At 34.8% G+C, this 25,742-nt stretch overlaps 1 protein-coding gene across 1 annotated transcript in view; it reads left to right on the forward strand.

The window, feature by feature from the left end:
* Positions 1–25,742, forward strand: part of LOC149807242 (putative peptidase C1-like protein F26E4.3) — a 113,130-nt gene that overhangs the window by 74,569 nt on the left and 12,819 nt on the right. Inside the window, exons 2-6 of the mRNA XM_089963972.1 lie at positions 18,942–19,014; positions 20,220–20,330; positions 20,700–20,932; positions 21,668–21,821; positions 22,190–22,352. Coding sequence (XP_089820098.1) covers positions 18,942–19,014; positions 20,220–20,330; positions 20,700–20,932; positions 21,668–21,821; positions 22,190–22,352 — 734 coding nt within the window. The remainder of the gene's footprint in view (positions 1–18,941; positions 19,015–20,219; positions 20,331–20,699; positions 20,933–21,667; positions 21,822–22,189; positions 22,353–25,742) is intronic.

Below are 25,742 nucleotides of genomic sequence, written 5' to 3' on the forward strand. Positions count from 1 at the left end.
ACAAAATAATTTGGTCATGGTTGGAAGGGGTGGAGGCTCTTTAGGGTCACAGGGCTGATGTAGGCAGCATATGCCTCATCACCGAAAATAAAAGGAAACCATCAAAAGTGGATGAAATTAAAAACAACCAAATATAAAACGAGAGCGAACTTCAGCGAAAAATTAACTCAAAGGAAGCGAAAATTAACTCAAGCAGACATAAAGGAATTATTACTAATTCCAAGTCTACCCTAACATTAGCTTGGAAATAATTATTGTCTGTGTTGTTAAGAAACATTGGGGGAAAAACCCAAATCAAGTAAGTTATGAAGGTAATTTGGTTAACTATGAAAGTATCATTAGTTGATGGAACGGTTATTTCTTAAGGCGGAAAAGACGGCGAAATTGTAAACAGCTTTACATATAAATTCGCCAGCTTCCCGAATGCCTACGGTAGATCATGGTTGCATGCTCCTATTGCCCAGTTGTTTTAAATATAGTTTTGTGATTCTTGATGCATTGGAAGGAATCCAGATAAGAAAAATAGAACAAGAAAATTATGACAGGAGATATGTTGAGTTTCAAACTGCTTTATATACATGGCAATTATCTTATATATTGGTAATTTTCAACTACTTAAATTATCTTAAAGTTATTAATATAAAAAGTATTTTCCATATTATGTTTAAATATTTTTATCCTTTCATAGTGTTTGCTTATTTATGTTCATTTTTGGTATTTAGGCACCGCATCTAAAGTAAGACAACTATCACTGCTATTTATTTTTATGACATTATATGTTTAGTAATAATTACGTTAGATGTTTATCAATTATTACATTAGATATTTATTAATTATTACATTAGGTGTTCAGTAACTACTACATTACATTTTCAGTATTTATTACATTATATGTTTATTGATCATCATTTTAGTTAATGAAAACATAGTAAGCACGGTGTTTGACTTACAAGAAAGTGCTTTTGAGTTATATTTTCATGAACAATCTAGTGGAAGAATTGACAGGAAGTATTAAAAAGATCACAAGTTATGCGCTTATGTTTGCTCCTCTAACGGATTAGATTTGTGCAAACTGCATTCAACTTTCAGTAAATTTTCGGAAAGGGATCCAGCAAAGGACAAATGTGCATATAGTCAGAATCACATATTTAAAAAAAAAAAATATATGGGCCGAAAACCCATTTGACAAGATTTTATCCATTTAGTTTCTTCTGTATTCTTCTCCTCTCAGTGTCTGTCTTTGGTATGTTTTTATCAGTTTATTCACTGTTGTTCTGCCTGTCTATGTCACTTAATCTACATTAGTCTGTAAATATACATATCTATGTATTTATGCTTATAGATAGGTTAAGTGGTTGGTACGTACGTAGACATAATATCTTAAACAGATTCTTGATAATTTAAATGTGCCGCAGATCACTCCAAGGTTAGAGAAATGTATTAGCTTTTTTTTTGTATGTAAGTGCAGCTAGCACGATGGTGTCGTTGATTTTACAGGTCACTTAACGGTGTTCTTGTAAAAGTTCACAATTAACCTAATTAACATTACAACCGTACAAGCCCGTTCAAGTGTTCTCTTGAGAATACGATGACGCAGGTAACAATATAAGAAAAAAAGTCATATTACTAAATGTATGGAACCGTGACCTTATATCAGGTAAAATTTCAGAGAAGTTTCTTTAAGAGTTTTAACCTGGCCTAGGGGTCGGAGAGAGAGAGGAGGTGTCTCCAGTACCTTAAGCCATTTTTCTTTTTCATTTCTTATTAGTCATATTGACTTATGAATTGATGGACAAAAGAGAATTCAAAAATTACTGCCAAGTGTCATTACGTTTTCTTTCCAGTTTACAGTTTTGAAAGAAAAAAATATGCTCTGGGAAGGCTTCATATTCAGGGGCTATCTGGAACTTCGCTCCTGGGCTTCCAACGTGGGTTCCGTCCCACATACTTCTCGCCTTCTTATTTACACACCCCTCCCCTTGCCAACAAACGATATTTTTTGTAGCGACACTACATCACTTTTATTAATAAAGGCAAGTTGGGTAAACATGCGCAATAACACCGATACAATTAAAGCAACTCTGAAAAGTAACCGTCTCTTTAGGACTAACGCTGGTCAGATTTTTGTAAACGTTCTTAATATATTACTGTATTTGAACCTTTAAATATTGGTGCCCTCGTTTAGTGCTTTACTAAATGGAATGTTGAATCCAGGAACAAGTCTCCTCGCGGTTCTGTTTGCCTCTGGGAATTTCTGTTTGGAGGTCGCAGAAAATTCACTGGAGTGCAGAGACATCTCTCCATGTAATCACTGACTCTGCACACAGTGAATGGTCGGACGACTGATAAAACACATTGTCAATCAGGTTAGAACGTTTTATAATATTTAAAAAGAAGCCTTTCGTTTTGCTTCTGACATGAACCAAGGTCTTTCAGTATTTGCCAAGTTCAGATATCGTGAACCGCTCCGGTGGCCTAGTGGTTAGAGCGTCCGCCTCGGATGCGGGAGGTCGTGGGTTCGATCCCCGGCCGAGTCATACCAAAGACTTACAAAAACGGTACTAACAGCTGCTTCGCTTGGCGCTCAGCATTAAGAGGTTAGTGTTAGGACTGGTCGGCCCGGTGTCAGGATAATGTGATTGGGTGGGACATCATGCTACATGTCTGCGGCATGATGCCCCAGTGCTAGACATCACTATAAACTGCCACATTGCAGACATCGTAGCGATATGACTGAAAAATTGTTAAAGCTACGATAAAAATCCAAATCACATCACATCACAGATATCGTGCATCATGATTGAAAACTATCATGCGCACAAGTGAGTTTTGTGTTTCTGACGACATAGTGTTTGATTATAGATTTTGTGGTTTCGATTACAATGCCTGCATGAGATCATTGATATTGATTACCCAAAGAAAATTAGCAATTACACCACCAATCCATACATTAAGGTATCAAACCCTGACTCCAAAGTACTCTTTAACTGTAGAATGAAAGTCACGAGGTAATATAAGCGCGTAGTCTCCTTGCTGTGTGTAAGTTGTCGACAAATATTCAGGTATATACGAAGGGTAATTCATCTCGAGGTTGACAGACTGGTCTGAAGTTTGCATCGATATCAGTGCGGCGTCAACATTAATGAGGCGAAATCTTGCCCTTCAGATCTTTGACTCCTGTTTGAAGTTGCGACGCCACGCTATCGATATTCGTCCATAGAGAAGAAAACAATATGTATGTATGAATGCATGTATGTATCCATAACGGAACATAATCACAGTCCTGACTATATAGCACTGAATAAGTTTAGTTATACCCAAAAGGCAGACAGAACAAAGACAAAAGTAGTTAAAATCTTTTAACTTCTAAGTCAAATTTTTTATGTCAACCGCACGCTTTAAAAAACTTAAACCACTCCTCAGCGAGAACATCACATCGGGACATATCCCAGGTCAGAAAGGCTGCCTCCATTAGTCGCTGCGTGGGTATGGTGGGTCTGCATATGAGGAGAGAGAGAGAGAGAGAGAGAGAGAGAGAGAGCTGTATGAAAACCTACCTATTTTTTTGAATGCTTGAAACACAATTTAGGAGACGGATTCACAGCAGATGAAATGGGTCAGGAAATGTTTCATAGAGTAATAATTTCAAGAGTGTGTGTGTGTGTGTGTGTGTGTGTGTGTGTGTAAACCAGAAATATTACATTTGTAGACATGAATGCAGGTTGAATCTTTAGAGACTTAACATACAATCTTTCAATGTTTGTGTGAATTATGAATCATAATGACGGTGACATGCATGAAAGTATTTGAGAATCTGACTATAAAGAATGATTAACCGCTCCGGTGGCCTAGTGGTTAGAGTGTGCACCTCAGATGCGGGAGGTCGCGGGTTCGGACCTCGGCCAAGTCATAACAAAGACTTACAAAATTGATACTAACAGCTGTCTCGCTTGGCGCTCAACATTAAGAGGTTAGTGTTAGGACTGGTCGGCCTGTAGTACTAATATTAGTACCCTTACTCGTACCTCGTGGACAGGGTACTAACATGAGCACATACGCGTTAATGGAGCAAGCCGGGTGTGATTCACACCCGGCGCACTTTTAGCCTAATAATAACACTTTAAACATATTCCTTGCATATAATCCAATAAATTGAGTAGTCCTCTTATTTAATACCGGAAGTATCGAAAATCTTTGTAGAAATAGTTGTAAAATCTCGTTTACCTTTTTCAACCAATATTTTCATTTAGATCGTCCGCCATGTTATTTCAAATAATGATTACTTCCGTTCTCAGCCTCTTTTGTTTGTGTGCCATATAAGGACATTGACGCCTTATTTGGAAATGTAAACAAATCGTAGTAAAATTTTGGCGCCGTTTGGGTCAGAAATTCTGTGCATTAAAAGTAAATACGGTTTATCGGCAATTTTGAAATTCGACCAAGAAACGATTATTCGCACTTGATTGATAATAATATAGCGTAGAATATCAAAAATATCGTCTGGCAAGCTTTACGTAGAAAAGGGGTCACGGCGAGAGTCTCGCGTTATCTGTCATGGCGGACAAGATAAGGTTAGAGTAACCATGCCAATTTATTTTATCGTGTAAGGGCTTAATAAATTCAAAATAAGCGAAACTTCTTACACAACATGATTATACTTATGTAGTTGAATTGTACACTGTTTGTTTTTCTGACTTTAGTGATGATTTTGTTTGCTCCATTACATGACATGGGATCAGTTCGTAGCCTCAACCACAACAAATCAAGTTGATGCTATGACATCGTAGCTAGTCGGCCTGGTGTCAGGATATGTGACTGGGTGGGACCAGGGAACGTCATTTCAACTTTTTTCAAGGGGGTGGGGTGTGAAAAACTTGATTCGGGATGGGGTGGGGCAAAACTTGATTCAGGGGTAGGGTAAAATTTGATGGGGTTGTTAATTTTCGTTTATAGACTACAGTATTTTTACATTTTACAGCACATGCAAATTCGTGAGGGGGGTTAATGCCCCCCTCCCCCCCATGACGTCCTGGGTGGGACATCATGCTACATGTCTACGGCATGATGCCATAGTGCTAGACATCACTATAAACTGCCACAATGCAGACATCGTAGCGATATGACAGAAAAATTGTTATAGCTACGTTAAAAAAATCAAAATCCAAATAAAGAATGATTCGGGAACACTTATTTTTGTCATTTTATTTGTTTACCTATCAGTAGATACTGAGCCTGCTGTAATTATCATGTTAAAAACTCCATTTATGGTTGCTACATTCTCCTCTGTTCAATCACGCTTTGAACGGAATCATCCAGGTGATCAATCCTTGTAAAACTTTTTTTTTTCCAAACACCTGTCTAAGAACTCTCACGATTCGTATTCCTAGCAGTGAACACATACTCGCCATAAAATCGGCTACATGTATCAAAACAATCTTTGACAAACTTGCCGAGGCTAACGTATGATCCAAAAGCTGCAGTAACAGTTATTCACGCTTTTTCAATTACAACCGAAAAGCTCGAGTAAAAACTAATTCCAGCCTCATTTGAGAATACATTAGTACGGAATCAGAAAACGACAATACAATGTTTCTACTTTCCTGATTTGACAGTAAAAGTGGATCGTTCTTAGTCAGAAATTTGACAGGTATGTAATAAACATAAGTTAACAAAGTTTACAGTACTTTTATCATAGTGCCATTTTACAGACTCGCATCCTTACCATTGTCTTGACTCTATGATCTTAAACTAAGTAACAAAAAGAAGTGAAACCAACAGTTAGTAAAATTCAACTAGTGATTTATTTACATGCAATACACACGGAAAATTCAAAAGGCACGTATAGAATTGTGAATTAAATCCCAGATAATCCTAAATGTTCCATCGCAAGTCCAAAATTAAAGAATGTTTCGAGTAAATTTAAATGATTCTGAATGTCCTTATGTAAAACGAGTTTCAATGTGTTGACCTATCAAGAGTCTTGAATGTGCGGATGTACCAATTTTCTTAAATGTGTTGAGGTACCAACAATCTTGATGTATCCTAATGACATAATCCAGAATGTCTTTGAATAAGTCCTCAATAATCCCAAGGTAGTGTTTTAGTCCAGAACGCAAATAAGCACTCTTGTAATTCCAGTGAATGATTTCTCTTAAATTATAAATGATTCTAAAGACTGAACTTAATACATGAATTAATAATTTGTTTACCTCACTCTTTCCCTACAGACTGCCACCTGAACTATGACTTATTATGGTTCATAATTCTCCATAATAAAATCAGACTGGTGTTTATTACACCCAACAAAGGTATTGCTTTCAATATATGACCGTGACCTTGACATCTTCGAAATAAGAGCAATTGGAATAGGTCTGTCTTTATTCTGATGCCTATTTTTCAATTTTTAGCAATCAGAAATAACATGCCCTTTCTTCTTGCAATAGGTACACGTAGGAAGAGAAAAGAATTGTTGATCAAGCTTATCGGAAGCTTGATTTGTAAAAGTTGTGCCAGACTGAGATTTAGAAGGGCTTGTATTAAGCTGATATACTTTTCTACCAGAAGACTGCTGAGTGAAAGTCTTATTTACAAAAGAAACTTTATGAGCTAAAAATACTCGTCAGCAGCGCGAGCAGCATTTTCCAAGGTTTCGATCTTATGCTCATCGAGATTAGTTTTAATGTCCATATGGACACAGTTCTTGAACTCTTCAAGTAATCCAAGTTGTGTGAGACTTCTATAATCTTGATCAACTTTCTTGGCTAAGTAACATCTATCAAATAACTGTTCTTTTTCTCTTGCAAATTCGACAGGAGTTTCTCCAGCTTCTTTTTTTATAGTTTCTGAATTTTTGCCGATAAGCCTCAGGGACTAACTCATAAACCTTTAAGATGCATTCCTTAACCAAATCAGTCAGCACGCTGCCTTATTGACAAGGATGCATATATATCTCGGGCTTTGCCAAAATGTGCACACTGTAATAATTGAGTTCAATACTCCCTTGGCCATTTCACATAGTCAGCAACGTTTCTAACTAAGGAAAATATTTGTCTACATCTTTTTCAGGAAAGGGGGCACTAACCTAATATTCTTAGAGACATCAAAACTTGAATTTGTATTTGAGGTGGGAATGTTCGTTTCACACACAGCTCCATTTCTTTTATCCTAAATTGACATTCATTCTCTTCCTTTTCTCTTTACATTTGCATCAGTCTCTCTCTCCTCTTTCTCCAATTGCAACTGCATATATTTCTCTTCTTAATGTAAATGAATTGGTTCTTTTTGTGACTGCATTTGTCTTTTTTTCTTTCTCTCTTCCTTATCTATTGCATTTGCATTTGTTCTTTCCCTTTCTGTAATAACATTTGTTCGTTCTCCAATTGCAACTGCATTTAGTTTTCTTCTTTATCTTTCTGAAGTTCTAGCTTCCTCAACTCTAATTCCATCTTTACTTTTATGTCATAGTCTGTTATAGACATACTGATCGAAACCAAAGCACTTGTATCCAAAACATTATTTTCTACCAAATACTGGACCAAAATATTTTTTATTTCTTGCCTCGTTAAGGAAGTTTGTGCTTCAGAAAGATCATATTTTCTGGCAAGTTTAATCAGTTCATCTTTTTTCAAAATGTCTAATTGTTCCTGGGTAGGATTTGAAAGAAAGATTTCCACTTTTGATGACATTGTAGTAAAGCCTGTTGATTTCACTAAAGATTTCAAAAATGTAAAATGATACTTTGGATTAAAAAAATTCAAGAACATGGCGATTTCAGATTTCAAAAAACTAATAAATTTGAGTATCTTATTTTGAAATATGAAATCGTAGATTGAGAACAGAGTCAAACTTGTAAAGATATCCCAAGTTATAGATGATGATCATATTACATTTTGGGGAGACAATGTGGCTCAGTTGTCAGCGTGCCGATTCGTGACCAGAATGGTACTGATCCAGTTCTAACCAAATATACGTACTCAGCTGCAACGGCGTCTCTCCGGCCAACATCTTTATTCAGTTGCCTTAATACGATATAATCTTTAATGTGTTGATGTGCCATTAATCACCAATCAATCAATCACATTATATGTTCAGTATTAACTGCTGTCGTTCTAAACCTTTCTTCTACAACTAAGATTTTTCAATACTGGATAGTAATGGAATGCTTAATTTGACTTACTTCAGGACCACTTCTCGTGATATATGGGAGACCTTTCGAGCATATGAAATGCGCTTTATTGTCTATGCGTTTCCTCGAATGCTCTATGAAGTTCATTATAAGGTCACATGTCTTGCTGCAATGCATTCTGGGGGTTTGATTTCTGCAATGGAACCGCCATCTTGAATTTTTCACCCCGACGCTTTTGAAATATCATCACTTTATATGGTTTAGCATCATGTTATATATTATCTCCGATTTTATCATAAAGTCATATAATCAATTTCAGATATCCTCTAATTGTGTAGTTTTGTCACATATACTTCAGCAAATTTTATCGTTAAATCGTATATAAATTTGGATATTCTTGAATTTTATCATCAAGTAATAGAAACCTCGAACAATTCAAGACTTTCTCGTTAAGTAAATGTCGGATATTCTTAGTTTTTATTGTTAAATCATACACAAGTTTATACCCTTAGATGGGATCAATGACAAATTATAAATTTCGGACACTCAGATTTTATCGTGAAATCGAACTATAAATTTCCGATAGTCTCGGAATTTACAATTAAGGCATATTAGAAATTTCCGATATCCTCATATTTTGTTGGTGACGCTCTTAATTTTTCTATTTTGCATAGGGTTAAATATATGAAGAAAAATAATTTCTCAGGTTATCCTCACTGGTTATGCTAGCTATTTATTAAAAGACCTTGCATATATCTTATGTATTGTAAAAACTTTAAATACCCTTTATTGTGGTGCATGATTGATGTGTGTGATGCGAGTTATGAGTATACAGCTTGGCCTTATGTCAGATGCGCATCTCTAAAAAATCGCTAGCTCCTCTTGGTCATTTTCAGATGTAAATTGTAAAAACAAAGAGCCGATAACTTTTTTTTGTATTTAATACACTTGTTAAATCATTCATTGCACTTTAAAATGCTGGTATTGTCTATTCTGGCAAAAATCATTTTCCCTTTTCTAATAATTGCTAAAGACAGTATATTGTAGACTAATGCAGGCTGATATTTCGTGCACATGGAAGCAATCATTTTGGTTAGCTGTGTGCTTAGATCATATACACTTTCCAATAAGTACAATATCCGATGAAATTTCAGCCACAATACTTGAAAGTAATATAGGGGTATACCAACATTCTCTCCACCGTGCATGTTGCAAACACGTGCAACTTCACCATACACCTGTCACCCTACCCTTGCAGAAGTTCTTGCTATTTGAAGAGCGCCCCCGTTGTTATATTATGTTCTAAATTTCGGGTATTTTCCAATTGTATCATTACATTACATTACCAACTTCTGTGAACTTCATATTTTATCATATTATAAATTTGAACATCATTCGATTTTATTTAGTAATATATGAATTAAATGTATAATTTCTTTTTTATTGTAAGAAATTTTAAAAGCAAATTAACGATTTCCATGTATTCTTTTTAACGGCTCCCAAGCTTTATGTTTTTTTTAGGAACAAATATTTTGTTTACATTGTTTTATCCAAAAAAAATAAAAATAAAAAGCCTTTGTAAATGACAATTAATCCCATGGCATCACTCATCCTCATATTATCATTTCCCTTCCCTCCTTCTATTTTCAAACAAAAATGTATTTAAATAAATTTAATTTATTAAAAAATGAACTTATTGTTCATCCCTCCTCTCATTTCCTTGCCCTTCCTTCCTTCTTCCCTTGAAATAAAAATAAAATGAAAAGTAAAAAGATACAAATGACAATTAAGTATAAACAAAAATCATATTAAATTAAAAATAAACAAAAGTGAAATAAAGACACAAAGTACCTCCTACATCCCCCAATTAAAAAGGTTTAAGTAATAGAGAGTGCTTTCCGATCCTTCTCCTACCACCTATCCATTTTCCCCAATGAAGGAGGGAGAATTAAGGCTTTAAGGAAAGAAGAGTTATCTCCCCAGTTAAGGGTTTAGAGAGCTTCACAACTTCTTCCCGAGGAAGAGGGAGGGTGAGTTAGAAACTGTAATATTAAAATTTCCCAGTATAGCAAAATTTAAAATGAACATAATTTTATTGGTTTGTCTCGTAAAAACAATGAAAAAATTACAAGTTGTTTTAGAAAATTTGTGCAATTTTCAGTGTGAAAGAAAATAAAACTAATTTGGATTTTCCGTTTAACTTGTAAATATGCTAATGGTAAAAATTGTCTTTTATTGTTAAGGGGGCGCTCACCAATTAATATGTACTTTAGAGAGAGTGACGTATGTAAGGTGAAGTAGTTTGCATTTAAAACATGCACAATGGAGAGAATGTTGGCATACCTATATGCTACAGTAATGTAATGTGGATGATATTTCTTTGGATATTGTACTTTTGGAAAGTTTACATGATTTAAGCACACTGCTAACTAAAATGACTGCTCCCATGTGTTAAAAAATCAGCCTGAATTAGTCTAAAGTACACTATACATAGCAGCTATTAAAATAGGGAAAATGAATTTTGCCAGACTAGACAATACCAGCTTCTGAAAGTGCAATGAATGAATTACCAAATACGTAAAATGTAAAAAAAGTTATCGGCATTTTTTTTTTTTTTACAATTTACCTCTGAAGTTCAGGAAGTGAAAATGATCAAGTAGAGCTAGCACATTTTTGAAAGATTCACATTTGAAGTAAGGCCAAGCTGTATACTCTATAACCCATAGTACACCCATCAATCATACATCAAAATAAAGGGAATTAAAGGTTCTTTTAATTATACCTAAGATATACAAGGTCTTTTTTAAATAGCCAGTATGACCAGTGAGGAAAGCCGGGGAAATGGAAAATGCGAAACTGTATAGCGCCACCTAAGAAATTTAGAAAAAATAATACAATTTTTGTGACAACAGATTACAATTAAAATTTTAGTGACAACATATAACAGTTAATATTTTAGTGACAACAAATAACAGTTAATATTTTAGCGACAACAGATTACAATTAATATTTTAGTGACAACATATAACAGTTAATATTTTAGTGACAACACAGTTAATAAAGTCTGATGTATGACAATGGTTATGCATGCATTAAATGTATGATCTACCAAATATAAAATTTTCTTTGGTGTATACATTAATGTATGATCTACCAAATATAAAATTTTCTTTGGTGTATACAATAATGTATGATTTACCAAACATAACATTATCTTATGTGCATTTATTAAATGTATGGTCTACGAAATATCACATTATCTTTTGTGTATTCATTAAATGTATGATCTACCAAATATAAAATTTTATTTGGTGTATACATTAATGTATGATTTACCAAACATAACATCATCTTATATGCATTTATTAAATGCATGGTCTACCAAATATAATATTATATTTTGATTATTTTTTAAATTTATGAAACTAACAAATATAAAATTATCCTTGGTGGATTCATGAATGTATGATCTATGAAATATAATATCATCTTTTGTGTATTCATTAAATGTATGATCTGTCAAATACAAAATTATCCTTGGCGTATTCATTAAATGTATGATCTACCAAATATAGTATTATCTTTTGTGTATTCATTAAATGTATGATCTACCAAATATAGTATTATCTTTTGTGTATTCATTAAATGGATGATCTATCAAATACAAAATTATCCTTGGCGTATTCATTAAATGTATGATCTACCAAATATAGTATTATCTTTTGTGTATTCAGTAACTGTATCATCTATCAAATATAAAATTATTCTTTTTGTATTCATTAAATGGATGATCTATCAAATATAATATTATCTTTTGTGTATTCATTAAATGTTTGACCTAATCAATATAATATATTCTTGTGTGTATTCATTAATTATATGATCAACTAAATATAAAATGATCCTTTGTGCATTCAGTAATTGTTTGATGGCTTTTCGTTGTATGTGTTGTATGTTCTCCTTTTTCAATTCAATGTTTTAAATATGTGCTATACTCACCTTTAAGAATAGACAAAAACTATCACTCATGCAATAAATGTATGCTAAATTTTCCTTTAAAAAGCTATGTATATTGATTTTGTCATTCAAACTACCAACAAAAAAGTTGAAATTTATATAAAAATAAAAGTTATTAAAAAGAACTAAAATTAAATAATATGCATACATCAAATGCACTCTCTCTCAAATGCACTGTTGTCCTCAGTTCATTCATTAAATATATGATTTAGTGAAATATTTATAGATTAAACGTATGCTATATTTATTAAGATATTTAACAAAAATAGTAACAAATATAATTAAAATTAAAGAGCAAAAGTAACAAAAAATGTAATAAAAATGCACGAATTGTGTTCCTTCTTCTCAAAACGATTTATAGTTTCTTTCAAAGTAAAAAATAATGAATCAAAAGTTAAATGAAATGTACGAATTATAATTATTTGCTTCTTAGTGACTTATCTTTTCAGTCTAGATAACTAACATTTTAATAAAACACGGGAATATGTCCCTTTCTCTCTATGCTAATGTTTGAACGATAAAATCTGATGATGTCAGAAACTGTATGCCTTAACAATAACATCCATGTTCATCCAAAATTTGTAATCAAATTTAACTAGAAAATTAGATACTTAACGATAAAAATTAATGCTATTCCAAAAGTCTCAGGCTCTTAAATATAAGACAGCGTCTCCATTGGAGAAATCATTTCCCATAATACTTTGCGGCAGGTCTTATGATCTTGCAACCCAAAGTCAACACGCACTCTTGGAATCCTTGGACTTTGGACTTTCATAGGAAAAGAAGAAAAGAAAACAAACCGAAGTGCCAAACCAGTAATGGCGGATATCATATACTAATTTGATTCACGGTACTAATTGTATGGAAGAATGAGAAACAGTCTAGAAATGGGTGACGAAAAAATAGAGCATATATTGATTTGACTGGCTATTATTGGTTGATAATGAACAATACAAATTTAGTTAAAGAATCTTTTCAGACCTTGTTCTATTTATAAATTAGAGAAATAGAGAAAATGTTTTTTGAACAAATTTTAGCCCTATTATAGACTTAACTTCGAAAAACTCATTCCTAAAATTAGTACCTGATTCTTTAGAATTGAAAACACGTCTTTCAAACACCTGCAGATAAAAATAATTTATTGTTGTTATCACGTGACTATTTGACCTCTGATGTCACTGACAAGTAGGTTACAAGATTTGTGTAATCATGTGACTAGCAACGCAAATGGTGAGTTCCAGATCAAATTTCTTCAACGCTGAAGTTTCGTCTCGTCTGCCAGCGGATTAAAGACATAACAAATGCTATGCTCGTATTTTCTTAGCAATTAAATCATCTTCCTTTCGATTTCACGCAGGTTTATCTCGACGAAATATCGTTCAAGTGTACTAGGCTGGCTAGTAAGCGGCTACCCTATGCCGACACCACATGGTGTTGGCGAATTCCAACTTTTCGATAGGCAAATGACTCTGACCCTACATCCCAACGTGAATGTCAACATGTCAAAAATGGGGTTGGAAGGGTCAGAGGAAACTCGGATTAGGGTGTAGGACCATGAGTCCTTTACGAACACGCAAGGTACTCTATATCATCAAACGTCTAACATGTGACTGACTGAAGCCCAGATACCTAACAGAATTCTGCAACTTTGGACAATTGCATCACGTTTATATTTTGGATGGTGACCTCGCCCAGGTACTTTTTTCACTAACTAGTTATCATTTACTTTTTTAATTTTTTGAATTCAGACTGTCAGGCTGTGTATAATTTCTTCACAAAAAAAGGTCCGTTGGTGAATAGTACAAATACAACCGTTTAACGTTTGCGTCTTTTCTAATCATGCTTGTCGAATAACATGTATGTGGTATGTATAAATTATATCCATACCTTTACGTTTCAAACCATTATGCTGATATCATACTTTACACTTTGCTATTATGATTGGATAAAAGCTAATGAAAACAATTTGACAAACAAGACTGCAATTTGAGAACGCTCTTTCCAGACAAGTGTTTTCTGGAAAGAATCGGTTTCCGGTCGGCCTACAAATTCGAGTGCCAGATGTTTCTTATAATGTATATTGAGCGACTTGTGCTATTTATTCAAAATACAGTACAATGGAATTGCATCGCATTTCACGTGCCTGCCGTTTTGAACCGAATTGTTATAAATGCCAATTAAATGTCAGACAACCTTACATAACCGCAGATATGTCTATTAAAGTTTCAGAAAGTCAGAACTTGACATATTGCAACTATGATGGTACCCAATTACAAGGATTAATTTCTCGGAGATCAACAAAACTGAGTTACAATTCACTATATTAAGTGTGATCATGCCAGGTACTTTGAGTTCGATTTCCAAAGGTTGTACGGTAGATCAGATGCAGGAAGCTGCAACCATTGCACATTTGTAAAGCTTACATCAGCATATATACACATCATGTGCTAAAATCAACACAGCAGTCTGCACCAAAGCAGAATGTTGCAAATAATTTGCAGACAAGTTCCATCGTTTCTAGCATTTATGTAGGTAGCATTGTCTTTCAGCAAACGATCTCTTCTAACACCATTTTCAATACATGTCAAAATTCGACATAAATACACAAGAGACAATGAAAATAAAATATCTCCCTCTCTCTGTTTTACAAGATAACTGTTCAAAAGGCGTCACGTAACTTGAATACTAGTAAATTGAAATTAAGGAAAATTAGGAATAAAAATAAAACCATAAAGGAAGAATAGACTTTATTCATATCTTTTACGATTGTATATATCGTTTGATAAAAACCTACTAATACTTATGCTTCGGTGGCTTAAGTGGTTAGAGTGTCCGCCTCGGATGCGGTAGGTCGCGGGTTCGAACCCCGGCCTAGTCATCGAAAGACTTAGGAAAATGGTACTAGCAGCACTCTCGCTTAGTGCGCATCATTAAGAAGTTAGTGTTAGGACTGGTCGGCCTGGTGGCAGTATAATATAACTGGGTGGGACATCATGCTACATGTCTGCGGCATGATGCCCTAGTGCTAGACATTACTATAAACTGCCACACTGCAGAAATCGTAGGGATATGACTGGATAATTGTTAAAGCTACGTTAAAAATCCAAAACACACACACACACACACACACACACACACACACTTATGAGTGACTGACATCATTAGGAAATGTTTAGAACAAAAGTGTCTACTATTACTTGACTAGTGCTACAGCTTCGTTTTACTTATCGCCCCTATGATACCACTGACTTTTCTTTGAAAGACTACTGAGTGATAAAGGTGTAGGCGCAGATCATACTCTTACAGAGTCTAAATCAGTTTGAATACATTTGCCAACTCGTGTAGACAAGTTTCAAAAATATGCAATCATAATAAATATATATGTAAAAAATGTTTAATATTACAATCTGGAATTTTACAATCTCAGGTGTAAGACCAGCTAACTGAAGGACAAGCTAACCATGTGCTTTGAAAAACAACAGGTTTTAGCAACCCAGCTATAGAAACAATCTTGAATTTTCAGACCACATCCCCAAGGACAAACACTTGAAACCCCGTTTGAGTTTGCTGACTGTTTTGTTTTTGCGTTTCAATATATTTGGGTTAAAAGAGGAATCTGTTAAGATACTTTGGCCACCAAGAGCTCAGTTAGTTTTATCTGATGCAGGCAAACTACCAGATTTTCTCCAAACCGTTCTGTTTTGCCTTCTTTTAATAAAATTGGTGACAACATCTACAGAAACAAACAACAGAGATTAGTTAATACTCATGACATACGTTCTGCTGCAAAACAAATGTCAATGGAAAATTATGGAACATTTTCTTGTGGGTAAGAAAATATGCCATATGACATTAAGTGCTGAACTACTTGTGATGGTCAACCACTTTAGCCACTTAAAATGGCCATGCTCAACAGTATTCCTGGGAAAAAGGTTGTTCTCCTCTCCCCAGTCTCTACCGATGACAACTTTGTAACCTAATTATGCTGAGACAACAGTGACTTAAATGACGAGCCAGGGTCTGGCACACATACATACATACATACATACATACATACATACGCACGCGCGCGCGCACACACACACACACACACACACCATAGTATAGTCTTTCAAGAGATTCGGGAGAGCTGACGATAGAAATACACCAAATTTGAGCCAAGAGAACAATGTGAGTAGATCGAATGCCATATCTCTGAAACTCAAAGCACAATAGCTTTAACCTCGCTATATTAAACATATTGTGTGCCAATTTTATATATTTATGGAGCATTTATCATTGCGAATCCAGATTTTTGTTAGCGTACCTGTGCCGCAGATCTTTCTTTCTTCATTGTGATTGTGTGCATAACGAACCTAAGATACAGTAAGAAAATAAATCTTTGGTTGAGAAAAGATCAGAAAAATAGACAGTCCGCTGTTAAATATATGCAAATAATTAATGCACCAACACCTGAAAACTCAGCCGTATAGTAGATACTGCGGGCATCTTCTCGTCATCAGAGGAAGCTGACAACCGAATCACCTTACATTTGTTGAACGTTGCAAGTGAAACTGCAACGGCACTGATTATTCAATCATCACACACTGGCGTGTCATGTTGCTGATTTTTTGTGCAAGGTATCGAAAACAATGTTATTTTTGAAACTGAAAGTGGAAACAAAGGTAACTGTTGAATATAAGGCCAGTTATCAAGTATCAGAAAAGAAACGTAAGGATGGCTTAGCGCTAAATGACAATCTTTGACTTCTCGATTTTGATGTTCAACGTTAGCGTTAAGGCCAATGATGTTACAAAATGTGACACCATTTCTAGATTGCTAAGATCTGATGGTGTTCGATACAACATTAGCATTAAAATAGTACATCACAATGAAACTGCACAGTCGTGTTCTTCAACCATTTCTTGGTACAAATGCGATGTAGAAAAGTCATGATTTCCTATCTTGTTACAGTTGAACAGCTACATAAGCTGGTTAGTAGAGTGTTCTTTACTCCTCGTGCTTAATTGTGCCTTTGTTCGTCCTGTGCATATTAGAGAGTCTCTCAAACCAAATCCCACCCCCAGCCTCATTCAGAAAATGTGCTACGAAATAATTTCAGTGCATTGTGTTGGTAGTAGGCAGGGATGTCATTTCAACTTTTTTCGGGGGTGGGGAGGGCAAAACTTGACGGGCTTGTTAATTTACGTATATAGGCTACATCAATTTTACAGCACATACAAATTCGCGCACCCCCTCCCCCCCGCCCCCGTTAACGTCCCTGGTAGTAGGGAGTTATATTATTGACTCTTTGCGATCGGAAAACTTCCGGGTCTTTTTGGTATGGTAATCTTGTTTAGATTTAGATTTTTATAAGCGATTTCAAGACCCCAAAACTAAGACGCCAAATCAAAACTGAAGAAGTGTCCAATGCATATCTTGCATCGTTCTCGGGCCGCGGTTAGCGTATATCAGTGGTTCCCAACTGTAGGCCGTTAAGCCCCGGACTTTTTCAAACTGTATGCGACTTAGTGAATAAAATGTGAATTTATTTAAGACGGTTAATGAGTTCATAATGGTTTTTGTATTTTCTCAATTAACAGAGCCTATGAGTACAACTATTGGCATATGGGGATCCGCGAAATTTTGTGAAGTTACAAAGGCGTCTTATACTCGAAATGGTTGGGAACCACTAGCTTATACCATAACTTCTAACAATCTAACAATAAATATACTAATATTGCAACTCGTATGCATTATCGTTTGTGTCAGATTGTATACATTTTGTTAGAGACAGACAGACAGAACGGCAGACATATGGAGGAGCTGATGATAGAACATTTTTTCTTTGGCACAAGGAGATTATTTTCTTTCTACTATACATGCAAAATATTTTTGTCTAATGAAATTAGTTGAAAGGAAAGCTGTTTCCTTTCTCTACCTCCAGTATCGCAATTTTGCCCCAAAGCTGCTAACAACATATGCATATGCTTTCTAAGTTTGTCCAATATGGAGCTAGTGAGGAAAAAGCACCTTCAGCAGCTCTCTTCAAATGGAATGCAGTGCGTGTTATACAGAAACATCTTCAGTGTCTGGTTTTATAATCCACATGACAGCGTATCATACACAAACATTTACAATGCCTGATTTTATAATCCACTTGACAGTTTTGGAGCCATCGTTTTGTAGGATGACAAGATCTCATGAAAAGGTATCCCAATGGCCTGCATCATTTATAGAAATGCAAACGTTTGATACAGAAATTTATGTTTGATACACATGTATATTAGTAATTTCCACGGAAATTGATACATTTCATCTAATGTATATCAGGCATTTTCCATGGAAATTAGTACGTTATTGTTCATTTTCCATGCGAGCAGTTGTAAAATCTGGTATAAGGAACGACACTGTTACAGTAACTTGATCAACGTAATCGGACGGAATAATTCTCTGTAAAATATGAACATGCGGAAAAATAATGTGATACGTTGTGCATGTTGAATTGATTGGCAGTTAAAGAAGCAATCAATGTTCTTTTTTAATATAAATGGTAGAATGTAATATTTAGAATTTGGTAGTAGATACCAGCGATCTACATCGTTTACACACATTTCACTCGGTTTTCAATTTTTCTTTTCATCATCCATCCATCTGTATGCACGCAGGTACGAGAGTGCGTGCGTACATACATACATACATACATACATACTGTAAATTAATGATAATGATGTTATACATTTATTTGAAATTTGATAAGACACACGTTCTTGAAATAAATCAATCAATAATATTAAATAAAGATATGTTATGCATTCAGGCATAGGTTGCCAAGACGAAGCAGGCCGACCATACCGCCCAGACTCGGTCATCAAAGTAAACTGCAACAATTGGTGAGTATTAACGTCGGGTGAAACACATCAGTCACATCTATTTTACCTTTGTGATCCCCATGGTGAGTTTTAACGTGGCATGACACCTATCTCAAAATTCCGATCCGTCATGACCATCGTATCTTTGTTATCCCCAGGTTTTTTTCCAAACAAGAATGGGATTATGATATTCTGTCTCTCCGTGGTAACTGCTATTACACAGTTAAATACTGAGACTTGAAACTATGGGATACGGTCTCTGAGAACGATCTGTAGACATTCACAATGGTTTTAGAATTTCAGTACACAACTGGGCTTGGAGGGGGTGGGGAGTGATAGGGCACTTTTTGCATATCTGCAAATGTATGTAAAATGTATAGAGGTTTCTGGAGTTGTCTTATGTCACGCAACTGGTCCAAACTGATTAAGACAGACTTGACAAATTAGGATACAATTAAAGGTGGTTTGTAGATGTGTACAACTCGTTCTAAACCGATTATGATAGACTTTACAAATTAGGATACAATTAAAGGTGGTTTGAAGATGTGTACAACTCGCTCTTAACTGATTAAGATAGACTTGACAAATTAGGATACAGTTAAGGGTGGTTTGTAGATGTGTGCAACAGTTTTGAAATTTTGATTCTCCCCTGTGGCGAAGATTTAAGAGGGACATTTGTAGAAATATACATTTTTGCGGGTAATATATTAGAAAAGCGTGTAGATTACTGCTGCTTTGATGCAGCTGTCGAGCAATATTTGTGAGAGAGAAATTATGCAATAGAGGGGCTGAAATTTAATTGTTAGCAAGCGTGGTACTTGCATTTTTTTGTTGTAATTTGTAATGTAATGTCTCATCAAAAATACTTTTAAAACTTCCCACCTGTATTTAGTTCGTCATCAAGACAGAGCGTTAATCATGAGACTGGTTTGATATTAAACGGAATTATATTCCTCAAATAAATATGAATGTTCAAGCCCAATATGCTATGATCGTAAATTTTACCAAAATATAGGCATATGATCTAAAATGCAATTTTATTTGCCATCCTGTATTCATTCGATACGGATGTCTCTCTTCGATGCAAACACTTCAGCAAAAATCTTACATAAAGATTTTTGAAACAAACTAATCTGATATCTAAGACGTTGGTTTGCACGTATTATCAGATCCATGCGGTGGCATCTTACCGTTTACTTACTGTAATGTAATTACTGATATTTCAGTACATGTTCACCTGATCCCCGAAATCCAGGGAGATACAGATGGTTATGCGGGAAAGAAGTGTGTCTGGTTAGGGATGACATTATTCAAGCTGTCAATGATGGAAATTATGGGTAAGTCATATAAAGTCTAGAGCGAAATGAAAGATAAGCAATTGCAGTTATTGTTTAAAGTAAATATAATAAATAAATTAATGCATTATTATTATTATATGTGTTGCTTTTTTACTGAATAACTTCTGAATTATGGAATTGACCATTCATGACTTTGCTTTTAGTAGAATGTAGCTAGCACTTCAAAGGTAATATGTTACAAATTTTAGTTAAACGAAACACAATAACTTGACTAAGAAGGACGAAAATGTAATGCAAAGAACAGAAAATGTTGCCTAAAATAAAACAATGAGATTTAAAGGGCATGCCGGAACAACTTATTGCACATAACACTTATTGACATTATTGTTTCTATTTTGTTTCCGCTAGATGGCGTGCTTCTAATTATTCTTTCCTGTGGGGCATGACCCTGCAAGATGGCATCCGATATAGACTGGGGACGCTGGGGGCGGACGAGATTGTAATGCGGATGACACCCATTAATGTGCGAAAGAATAGTCAGCTTCCCAAGAGTTTCGACGCGCGCCAAAAATGGCCTGATCTTGTACATCACGTAAAAGATCAGGGAAACTGCGGATCTTCTTGGGCATTTTCGACAACAGGTAAGTCCTGCTTCAGATGGGAACAGTACCCACTGATTAGCACCAGACGTATACAAACGTAGCAAGGAGCAGAACGTTTTTATAAGAAAAAAACAACTTTAAGGATGTTGAATATCGAAATGTTCATTTTTAATGGGGAATTCCATGCATTCATTAGGTATATTGCTTCCATATTGATATACTTAATATCAGTAGAAATTGTCTAAAAGATTCAGAAAGCTGCAAATATATAAGTAGTCTCTTGGATTCCTTTGTCAAAAGTATCTAATTTTCATGACAAATCTTGAATTTGTATCGTACCATCGAGTTTACTAATTTGTTATGTAGAAAAGTTAATTTGTAACGTTTCTTTGTTGATTTTAATTGAATTGTTTTCATGGCAAACGCAATTAAATCTGGCAATTCTTTTTTTTTTTTGCCAGAAATTTCGTCCGCGTTCTAGGTTGCTAAATACTGCATCACATATTATACAGTATAAAAAAGTGCTTCCGCGTTTAAAAGAACAGGAAAAAAACAAACAAACAAAAGAGACATAATTCTGATAATTATGTTAAAATGTTTTTAAAAAATGTCTATTATTTTTTATTTTTTTTATTAAATTTAACCCAGAAACCATTCTTTCAGTCCCACCGCTTCCTTTGTGTGCGAATAAACAAACTGATTGACAAAGTTGACAGAAGACTTCCAAAATGTCATTTATTGTTCATCAGTTAAGATGAAACTCTGCATTTTCAGCGTTATTGGCGGACAGATTATCTATTCATTCTCGCGGTGTGATCATGGAGGATTTATCTCCCCAACATCTGATCTCCTGTGACAACAATGGGGGTAATGGAGGCTGTGATGGGGGTTACTTGGATAGAGCCTGGTGGTTTCTCCGTAAGAAAGGGTATGTTATCCACATAGTATGTGCAAACAAACATTGATATCTTCTTACATTATGGAATTTAAAATCGGGACAATGGTCTAATACAATCGAAGTAGATGAGCTTGAATAATTCTTATTTCGTAAAAACTTAATTATTGTGTATTGTATAAACCTAATTACTGTACATTCAAAGACAAAATGATCTAACAAAACACAATCAAATTAAAATGCTGTGCATGATTTTATGGTGCTAATACGTTTTACGTAGCACAATGAAAATATATTGTTCACCTCATCGTCCCCTAGCCATGTTGCACAAATGATCGAACGGTCAGTGATATGTGATATTAATGTTTGATCTATTTCTATCATTCATTCCTCTTTTCCAGTGTAGTTACAGAAGAATGTTACCCATACAGGAGTGGACGAACAGATATATCCGGTTTATGCATGGTATCTAGCCACCAAAACGGCGGTACTTGCCCAAGTGGTATATACTTTAACAAGGGAAAGGTGTTCCAGTCCACTCCACCATATAGAATAGCCTCAGTGGTATAGCAGATTTTAATTTACATAAGTGCTTGCTTACCATATTTATTTCAGGAATGTATTTCAAGAGAATAATATTTACGTCTTAAGCTCGCGATCATCGGATATATCTGTGTGTGTGTGTGTGTGTGTGTGTGTGTGTGTGTTCTTTTCATAATTATATATTTTTTTGTAAGGGTTATGGGGGTTATGACATTTTTAACGCTAATATCCGATGATCGTAGTTTGCACTTGAAATATGAGTCGTGTATTAAGTGCGTTGATTCATACATAAAGTTCCAAGGTTAAGTCGTGGTATAAGTTAACATCACGTGATCTGATAAGGAGACGAATTTTAGTGAGAGGCCAGGTTAACCCAAATCTTGACTAACCGGTGTAAACCACGTGACCCTGTATACTGTGTACACGTGTATACTGATAACGTGATTTCGAAATGCCAGGATGATTAATTCAAAGCCTCGTATTGCATTCTCTCTATTGCGTATTAGCATTCTATGTAAGAGAATTTATACTTACAACTGGGCATTTTTTTTTAAACATAAGTCGTGGATTTTTAACTGAATGAATTCATTTACTTAATTTAATCATTGGTTGGAATTTGCCTTGAACTATTCAGCTAACTGGAATAATAGCTGTCAAGGAAATGCTGTGAATTTATTTATAGCTATATCGGAAATGATTTGAATTCATATAAAGACATTTTGTTCTTACATCATAGTGGTTTCCTCTGTACTGTTGATACACGAATAAGTTACTCACCATCATTCGGAATAGTTTTAGAACTCGTTCAGATTACTCTAAACTTTTGGAATTAATACAACAATTTGGACTCATTCACCGTACTGTAAGCTGTTTCTAATTATTTCACTTTGTGTTATAGGGAAATCTATAATGTTTTCAGTTTTATTAAACTTCTTGGTTGTCGCTCTTTCTTCTTACTATTTTTGCACCATAGAGTCGTAACAAAGGAATTGGGTTGGTCTTTTCGGGATTTGAATATTCAGAGATTTTAATTGATTTAAATATTTCAAAGGTTTGAATTGATTTGAATACTAGAGAGATTCAAATTGGGTTTGAATATGTCAGGTATTTAAATGTTTCAGAGATTTATTATTTCAGAGAATTTAATATTTCAGAGAGATTACGATTGTATTTCGAAATTTAAATTTCACTCCGGTTTGAAATGTTCACATACTTGGGAAATGTTTAGTGAGAACAGCAAGCATTCACCATGACATCTAAAGTAGAAACTTAGTTGCAGATACTACCCAGGAGGGGTTAGAGTCCTTAAAAAGTGCGAGTTACGCGAGCTTGTCAAGATGTAAAATCATTCTGAAGTGAAGGCTTCTGTAATGAGAAAAAGATTATTTTGATGGTTTATTCTGTGAAAAAGAGTGTTCTTGATAAAATTATTTGGGATTTGATAAAGAAGTCTACAGCTTTTTCGGACAGGATATTAAAAAAATTGCAGTTAAAATCAGATGTAAGTTGAGGTAATAAATCTTCAGCTTCTGCAGATCGCAATGCAAGTACAAAAAACGATCATAAAGCAATGTAAATGGAGCTGCACGTGCACATAGAGAAGGGAGAGAGATATGCAAGTGCATAAGGAAGTGCGAAAAATGCAGATGCAAAAAGTTGAGATGGAAATGCAAATGCAAAATTAAGAGAAAGAAATTCAAATTAAATGAAAGGAATTAGAGCTGGCAGGTAGAGCACACTCTTCCCCTTTGTACACGTGGTGAGGTTTTGATGCTACCAAACACATTATGTTGGTTTTCCCTTTCAAAGAAAAGGTGATAGGTAAATATTTCCTTCGTATAAGAAAATTGCTGAAAATTTGAGCTGCTGAGAAAGCATTGGACTTTGTTATATGTTATTTAAAAAAGTGTACTTATTGGCAAATCGAGTGAAACCTGCGCTTCGCTCTCATTAGAACAAAGTGGTAATGGTGATGTAGTCAAGGAATATATCTTCAAAGGTTATGAGTTGGTGCCTGGGGTGTATCGTTAAACGTTTAAAAATTGTAGAAAATAAACTGCTCACACTCGTGTTTGAATGGGAAAAATAACAACTGTTTAATAGATGGTGTATAGTCAACAAGGTTGACAAAGATTATGATAATCTCAGACTGCTCATATTGTTTGAAGTGTTCAAGAATTGCGTCAATATACCTACCTGGATGAGAAAAAGGGTTGAAACTTTTGAGAATGAAGCTAGTGCTGCTGATGAATAATCTTTGACTCACAAAGTTTTCATTTGCAAATAAATCTTCCTCTTAGCAGCTCTTTGCTAAGAAACCACTTAGTCTCCCGTGTGTACTTCGAAATTTCAAATTGGTACAACTACTAGAATAAAACCTCTGATATTATTATGTACTCCTTTTTTCTCCGTTAACTTTACATTGTCAGAATAGTGCAGTATTTTACGATACTGAACACTCATATTGCACGCACGTATGTGACGCATGTGCATGAAGTAACTACTTTGTAAACAAATCATGAACACTCATGTTAGGTTTCAGTTTACTAGATTTATTTGAGGATGAACCAAAACAGCTGTTCCGTGTATTTGAAAGAAAAGATGATAAATTAATGTAGAAGAGTTTACTGGTCACAAATAAAATTTTAAAACAAACTAACGAATGAATGTGATATTCACAATGTCCACAACCAACGTGAGATACGCAGTATTGAAAATACCATTCAGCTCATTTAACGTAGAGACGCAGTATTGAAAATACCATTCTGATCATTTAAACAGTTATTCAGGGGAAATGTTTTTAATATTTCGTTGATTGAATTGCTCAGACTATCACCAGTGATCTCTGGGGTATATACAAATAGCATAAAAAGTATACTGAGGGCAAGAGCTATCGGATACGTACCATTTTCCACGATAAAGTACTAGATTCGTGAGGAAAAAAAGAAAAAGACGGTCTTGTTAGAAACGTAAGAGCCTCAGAGCCAATAAGCCAAGACGACGAAGAATTCTTATTTCCGCTGGGTATTGTGATACTCCAGACGCTTTTCAATTTGTTTTCCGCGTTAACTTTGTTGATACAATGTTTTGGATTTAGGCTAGCGATAGAAGCCATGATACTGAGCACAGTTCATAACATAACTGGGGAAGCATGCACATGACCACGAATAAACATATCTTCTTTAGCTGTTTATAAGAATGGCAAAAATATACTTACATTTTTGCATCTTGACTTTCCTCAAAATGTACTTTCTTCGTTCTGCAAATCCGAATTATATGAGCTATGTCACTGGTTCTAAAGCTTGCTAACACATTTGTCAATCTTTTAATGATGTCACTTTTGCTCCTTGTTTGGTTCAATCAAGACTTATTGATCACAATGATACACTTTTTTTTACTAGAAAACAATTG

This window comes from Sinohyriopsis cumingii, chromosome 1 (genome assembly GCF_028554795.1).
Source record: "Sinohyriopsis cumingii isolate HCF-2022 chromosome 1, ASM2855479v2, whole genome shotgun sequence".
NCBI classification, from domain to species: domain Eukaryota; kingdom Metazoa; phylum Mollusca; class Bivalvia; order Unionida; family Unionidae; genus Sinohyriopsis; species Sinohyriopsis cumingii.